Source organism: Montipora capricornis, chromosome 12 (genome assembly GCF_036669925.1).
Source record: "Montipora capricornis isolate CH-2021 chromosome 12, ASM3666992v2, whole genome shotgun sequence".
In the NCBI taxonomy this organism is placed as follows: domain Eukaryota; kingdom Metazoa; phylum Cnidaria; class Anthozoa; order Scleractinia; family Acroporidae; genus Montipora; species Montipora capricornis.
This window is the reverse complement of record NC_090894.1, coordinates 20,536,807-20,544,306: the sequence shown is the minus strand read 5'-3', so window position 1 is coordinate 20,544,306 and position 7,500 is coordinate 20,536,807. Positions and strand designations below refer to the sequence as shown.

The 7,500-nt window shown below is 39.6% G+C and overlaps 1 protein-coding gene across 1 annotated transcript in view; it reads right to left on the bottom strand.

Moving 5' to 3' along the window:
• The window catches only part of LOC138026694 (triokinase/FMN cyclase-like), a 16,639-nt gene that overhangs the window by 8,980 nt on the left and 159 nt on the right, over positions 1 to 7,500 (bottom strand). Inside the window, exons 1-7 of the mRNA XM_068874137.1 lie at positions 7,102 to 7,500; positions 5,930 to 6,008; positions 2,961 to 3,050; positions 2,389 to 2,423; positions 2,022 to 2,112; positions 1,049 to 1,138; positions 697 to 816 (exon numbers count right to left, since the gene is read on the bottom strand). The exon at positions 7,102 to 7,500 is cut by the window's right edge and continues 159 nt beyond it. Coding sequence (XP_068730238.1) covers positions 697 to 816; positions 1,049 to 1,138; positions 2,022 to 2,112; positions 2,389 to 2,423; positions 2,961 to 3,050; positions 5,930 to 6,008; positions 7,102 to 7,500 — 904 coding nt within the window. The remainder of the gene's footprint in view (positions 1 to 696; positions 817 to 1,048; positions 1,139 to 2,021; positions 2,113 to 2,388; positions 2,424 to 2,960; positions 3,051 to 5,929; positions 6,009 to 7,101) is intronic.

Sequence of the window (7,500 nt, the reverse complement as noted above, 5' to 3'; positions counted from 1 at the left end):
CACAAATAATTTTTAACAGAATGTGCTGTAAGACAGGGCTGTGGTTTAAAGTCCTTATCCCAAAATACTTGAAAGTCAAACCATTAGCAGACTGATGTTCTTATGAGGCAGGACTTTTATCCTAAGTATTTTTAAGACCCTGAGTGTTAATTGGTCCAGCTGGTGTTCAAACCTGTGACCTCCTGCACAGTAGAGAGGTCAGTAGACCCATTCTCATCCACCTTATTTAACCTGTCAGCAGTTAATTAAATATATATTTTATTTTATTAACTTTGCCAGTCAACTGGCAGAGCGCCACAACAGCTTGCGCCAATTATTGTACACACAACAGAAGACAGACCACAACACCGGGAACTACGTGCCCTACTCTTAGCGATAAGAATGTGGGTTCTTTTACGTCCCACAGGATTATTAACATTGAAGGGTTGTGAGACGGGCCCTCCGGCTTATCGTCCTCATCCGAGAAGACTTGAAAGTCTAACCATTTGCAGATGTAGTTACAAAGGCAGCACTTTCTTCTCAGTTATTTAAAAACCCTGAGTGTTGGTCCGGCCGGAATTGAACTCGCGACCTCCCGCGTGACAGCCCGGTGCTCAACCAACTGAGTCACCGGTGCGCGGTGTAAGTAAGCCACCATACTTGAAATCATGCATTGATATTTTAGCGGACATATAATTATATTCACCTAAACCTTACCAAGGCAATGTAATCTTGTCTCATCCAAATGCAACAAAGTGATAGATACCCCAGCCATTTCCAGTGAGGTCATGAAACTTCCGCAGTAAACACGATCGACTTTAACACCTTTTTCCTTAGCTGTATATTATTAAATAGAGAGAGAACTAAAATGAAAGTTGGAAAGATCATTGCAGTTAATTGAGCAACCTTAAAGTGTATATGACAGATTTTTAAAGTTTATTTACTCAAGAGAAAAATCATGGTTTTCTGAGATAAAAAACACTACTGTAACAATAAAGATAATCACAGAGAGAACTCACCCTGTCTGAACTCTCGTTATGAAATCAAATGCACATGGATTTATACTCACTAAGATAGTTTATTGTTGCTCTTGTGACTATATTCAATTCCAGCACGGATGTGCCTCCAAGATTATTCACTACAAGAGCTACATTGTCACCTGAACACAAGATTCAACAATTAGGTCATTTATATTAACTGTGATAAATTAAGCAAAATAAAAAAACTACTTTCTCTTTCACCAACAATCTTTCTTGGTCATAAAGATGACAGGAGTGCCCTCCATATATAAAAGACAATGTAGATTTTCGAGTGGAAAGGTTAATCTAACCTCACTACTTTCAAGAAGAGTCTTAAAAAGACACTGAGACAAGACAGCCAAGCCCAACACATCTAAATCCTTGTGCTTGTAATGGGCGTTTGTCTCTAGGTTTTCCCGTGTAGTGAGCATTTCTGTTCAATATAATTATGCATTTCCCAAGATCTACTTCCATGAAATACGCCTCAAAAATAATATTTCGTGAGGTGGAGGGTTCCCTCTAATCCTCAAGCTACACTAGTGGTAATTTTTTTTCCTTGATGATGAGGAGCAGTCTCCAAATTGAAATAATTCCAAAGAAAGGACCAAATAAAGCAGAAAAGTTCTTTATCACATATTAATTTAAGGAGAATGGTATGCAGTGGGACTTTATTAGGTCACATGGCTTTGTCCAAGGTTTAGTTATCCACGAACAAGATGATATATGAACTGTTGAACTGCGGATATGAAATTTTTCGGGCTTCTCTACACAATTGCTAATTTTAAAAATTGCAAATTGCATTAGTTTCTTTGGCATGGTATCATACAGTAGCACTGTTGTTTAAAGTAATTTCAACATTCTATTCACAAAAAAATATTGATAGGGATTGTCAGTTATGTTCTGGCAAGACTTGCTGTGGCCACATCGTTTGGCTCAGCATGTGCATGGCTCCAACATTTACACGAGAAACAAATTTCTTCCCTGAAATGACAGAGATTTTCACGACAATATTGGACCTCGCACCTGGCTTTAAACTCAGTTTGTAAGCCGCTCCACCCTGAACATCACACATGTGATTAACCATTGCCATGACAACCTGGTCAGCTTGCTCAATCTAAAATATGAAGCAATATGGTGAGAAACTGTCAGGACTTGTTACTTAATTATTGTAACCCTTTAGGAGCCTTGTTTAAAACAATAATCTGACATTGACAATTTATTAATCAATAAACCAATCATCAGCTGTGGAACCTTCATAAATGGGGCAAGGTTTCCACTCATGAAACCAAGAACTGAAACTTACTTTCCTGTAAAGTAATTTTCTTGTAAATCAATTAATTTAAATAATATTGCTTCAACAGTCATGTAATTAAACTTTTTGAATGTCTACCTTAACTCTCTTGACACCAGGTTCACCATGGATACCTGAAAAATCACAACATCCAGTATTGGCTTTCAAGTCCTCTCAGATATTAGGACAGTCTTTAAACTGTATAGGTCCTGTCTCACAATCCTTTACTGTTACAATGGCAATGTGGGACACTAAAGAACCCACACGCTGTTCACAAAAAAAAGGAAATAGAATTCCCGGCGCTGTAGTCTACCTCTGCCTGCATGTGGTCGACCCAGCTGGATTAGCTCGAAGGGCTTCTGAGGATTATAAGACCACAAAAACAAAAATAAAGCTACATTGTAGGGGACAGGCTATCAATCTGCTGGTTGATGGATGAAAGTGAACAAAGGGAAAAGTGGCCATCGTAATATGGGAGTCCACTGATAAAAAAAATGCAGTGACCCTTTTCAGGTCATGTACTTAAATTTTGACCATCACTCTGCCTGGCTGTTTTTGTCTTTTCTGCTTACTTTATTACATTACAAGCAGCTGCCAAACTCTGATGACTTCCTGAGAAAACTATTTATAGACGCTCTGCCCTTTGAACAACGGTTTTTAAACGTTTTTACCTAGTCCCAACTCCATTTCATCAGAACCCAATACAAAGGAGGGCAAGGAACCAGGGATGCTGCATGGTCCTAAACTAACACCAATGGTTCCTGCAAGAAAAAATGAAAAATGGTAATATAATCCTGACACAATCAGGCAAGACACTTTACTCTCACAGTGCCCCTCTCCACCCAGGTGTATAAATGGGTACCGGCAAAAATGCTGGGGGTAACCCTGCGATGGACTAGCATCCCACCCAGGGGGAAGTAGAAATACTCCTAGTCGCTTTATGCTATGGAAACCAGAGATAAGTGCCGGCCTGGTGGGCTTCTGGCTCATAGCAGACTTTACCTTACCTTACAATAATATTTGAGAATCATAACATCTTCCAGTTTGCAATATATTTCCAATGAACATAATTAGATTCATGCCCATTGGCCAAAGCAGAAAATACCATAATAATATTACTTTTTGTTGTCCACCCAACTTTTGAATAAGCATTGTTTCCTGTTTCTCTTGGGACTTACCGTGGTCCCAAAAGAAAAACAAAACAGTGCTTCTTCCAAATTGGGTGGACAAAAAAAAAAAATAGTATTAGCCAATATCAAAAATACCATGATATTATATACTCTTTCTTTGTCCCTCCAAAATTTTGCATAAGTATTGCTTTTATTTTTTCTTGAGACTTATAATGGTCCCAAGAGAAACTGGAAACAATGCTTATGCAAAATTTGGAGGACAAACAAAGAGTATTATGGTATTTTCCACCTCGGTCAATATTTGCCCAATAATTTTGATAAGCATGAAGTGTCCCCTTAATCATCTCCCCAAATTCAATAGCTCTAGATGTTACAGATGCTACGTATCAGAATTGATTAATACCGGGTGCAGGGATGGCGCAATTGTGAGAGCACTTGCCTCCCACAAATGTGGCCAGGGTTCGATTCCCATCCGGCGTCATATGTGGTTGAGTTTGTTGGTTCTCTACTCTGCACCGAGAGGTTTTCTCCGGGTACTCCGGTTTCCCCTCTCCTCAAAAACGAAAATTTGACTTGATTTGTGTTAATTGTTAATTTCAATTTACAGTGTCCCCAATTAGTGCTTCTGCGCTAGAAAGACTAGACACTTAAATAAAGTTCTTTTCCTTTCCTTTTTTTCCTTTTACACACAACTTTCTTGAAAAAAATTGATGGCAAGATTTTTTTATATAAAGATCAGCAGTGACAAAAACCACTCGCTCTGACATTATTTTTCCTGAAATTGTACCCTACAACCTTGCAACTGAGATCTCCCTGTATATATAAACTACATGTACCTATATTTCATACCGAGGATTTTAAGAACAGTTTTGTGAATAGGTTAGCGTTTTGATACAACTGATCAGTTAACTGTCTAATTCTTCTTAACTGTAGTTTTATGTGATAACGTGCAACTTTTGATTATGTACAATAAAGACTCATTATTACTCATTATTAGTAGCACTCCTGGCTCCCAAACTCTGCTCTTCAATTAAGCATTAACCAGCTGCATTTATCCTAACCTAAAATAACACATAAACGATGACAATATTACCTTATTGTTGGAAATAGGTGTCAAATTCTTAGACATTATAGAACACTGCGTTGGACATCAAAATGGGGCGTGAATCTAATTACGTGCATTATTTACTTAAATTTACTTCAATCTTTGCACAACAATTTGTCAAAAGATCTCTTAAATTTCTGAAAGCACAGTGTTAGTGGTAAAGTGGATATCGCGTGCTGACCACATTCCACAGCTCCATGTTCAAATCCAAGAATGTGCTCTCTAAAGTTCACTCAGCTTTCCATCCATTTGAGGTCTGTAAATGAGTACCAGTATCACTGGGACAAGTTGTGTATGCAACCACATTGGTGTGCACCCACCCCTGCCATAATAATGGTAGAAGCTATTGAAAAAGGAGCGCTGTCTTGTTGCCTTTGTCGGCAGTCAGCATCTATCTTTGCAAGAACAGGTAGTCTTAATATCAGAAATTCTTCCATGTCAAAATACATTACTAAAAAGCCTATGAAATTTTTTTTTTCCAATTGCTCAGCTATTTTTTTTTCAGTTGCTCAACATCCACTTCCTTTAGGCAGAGATTTCATTAAGGTTTGAAGAACAAGCATATGAGTTTAACACCGGCAGGTATTTTTTGCAGGTTGCAGGTTGAAATTTCATTATAACTGGAAAACCTCTGGCACACTAAAAGAAAGGTAAAGCGATAGACTTCCCGTGACTGTTACATGAAAAGCTAACCTTAGGCCTAAAAACTATTCTTTAGGCCTTATTAGGCATAAGGTTAGCTGTTCATGTTGCAACAGGTTAACACCTGGGCAAAGTATTGGGAAGGCCTACAGGACCTTTTCTCCTAGAGGGGTCTGGGGGCATGTCCCTTAGAAAATTTTGAAATTCTTAATTGCAGAGATGTTTTTCCTGCATTCTGAAGCCCAAAGTAATGTTTTCAACTACAGAAAAATCACACCTTTTTAGACAGTTAAATGATTTGATACCAATATCTACAAGAAAATTAATTCAATCCACGTGACCAAAAAATGCAATCAAATCTTGGCCTTTTCTCAGCTGGAGGCAATTCGACTCCCAAAGAAAAATAATCGGGATCGACCACAATCTTTTCTGGGTCACCATAGGAAAACACGCAATATTGAGACATTTCAGGAGGTCTTTTATGGAGCACCATTCTTTTCACAATGCATTGTGGGGGGTTCCTTCTGAGTTGAATGTGGCTTATGAATTGAACGCAGCGTATGAAATTGTGATATTTTGACAACAGAAGACATATCAAGAGAAGGACAAAATTGTACTTTTTAAAATCAATCTTTGTATTTAAAATAAAAACAGTCCGTTGAGATGTTGAAAGCCACCAGGCAAAGTCATGTCCACAGCAGTCAGTTTGCCCAGTGCCCAGCCTTCAATGAAAACCTTGCACAAATATCCAGCAAACACATACCCATAGCAGAAGCAGCAGCTTTAGCAATTCGGGTTATTTCCTCGAGAGTTTTACCATCTTCTGCAAGAGCACCGGCAATCTACAAAAATATGACTCATCTCAATAATAATAATTAAATAATTTTGTACGAAGGATTTTCCTGTTTCAAAAGCAATGGTTACAGGAAACAAATAGCATTTAAGGAGCTCAACCATGGTCCATGGACTCCCCAACTTGAAGAGATGCGCTGCGAAGACCACCTTATGGACCATTCCATGGACCACCCAGCAGGACCGTCCTCACAGATTACCCAGTAAATAATTGGCAGTGGCTATTTGTACAAGAACCATACACCGACCAATATTCGCTATTCATACGGGAGTCTTACAAGTTCAAACCCTAACATCGAACGACATTTAAAATGGGTGCCTCAAGACTTATATAAATACTGTTTTTCAGCGCTATTTGAAATGGGTGCTTAGACTTATTAATTTTGCGAGAAACACAAGGCAGGTCAGATGCTCGGGGGGGGGGGGACTCTCATATGAAACAGACGGGGATGCTCATCGTCTCACTTAGGGGTGTAAATTTTGGATTTTCGTCTCGCTCAGGGTGTTCCAGGCAAAGCGCCAATATTTTAAGCCGCCAAGGTCTCGTGTAGGGTTCCGCTAAACGAAGGAGGTATAATGTTTGATACCTGAACTGACTACATAAAAGAATTAAAGAGGTGCCGAGGTGAAACTTTCTGCGTGTTATTGAACCTGTAATAATCATTCTAAGAACACTGCTGTATGAATAGGTCAGTGTACGGGTCCAGTACTAATAGCAACTTTGTAAATGGCACATAATTTAATAATAAATATTACTTATAGTGAGTGTCTTGCCGATGCAAATTAATGGGCCATTCCATTTTTTATCCGCACCCCCCCTATTGAGGGCCTTTACATTTCACCCCCTCGGAAAAGTAAGCTTTTGACCCCCTAGGAAAAGAAGATCAAAGTGCCGACACACTCCCCCTTCAGAATTTATTCAAAGATCAAAGGTGCCGACACTGTTACCCCCTCAGAAACGGCCTTTAAAGACCCCCCCGCCCCCCCGGAAAAAATAGGCCCTCAATAGGGGGGGTGCGGATAAAAAATGGAATGGCCCAATATTCATAAGAGGAACGGCCGGAAATCCACAAAAGCTTATACCTTATGGATAAGTACAGTTCCACAGAGTCCCCTTCTTCCTGCCGTTTTATCTTTGCTGCTGAATGCACAGTCCTCTCCTACAACGACCATTTCCACTTTCATTCCCTCCGCCTTCGCTCTCTCTGCCGCAAAGCCGAAATTCAGACGGTCACCTGTGTAATTTTTTACAATCAAAAGAGTTCCAGATCCGTTTCCTTTTCCTACAGCTCTTATAGCAGCGAGGATTGATTTCGTTGACGGAGAGGTAAACACTGCACCAGCTACAGCAGCTGTAAGCATTCCTTTTCCAACAAACCCAGCGTGAGAAGGTTCGTGGCCGCTGCCACCTCCAGAAATAAGCGTTACTTTCCCAGCTTTTCGCAGTTCCTCCAAATCTTCCCGGATGATGACGCGGTGACC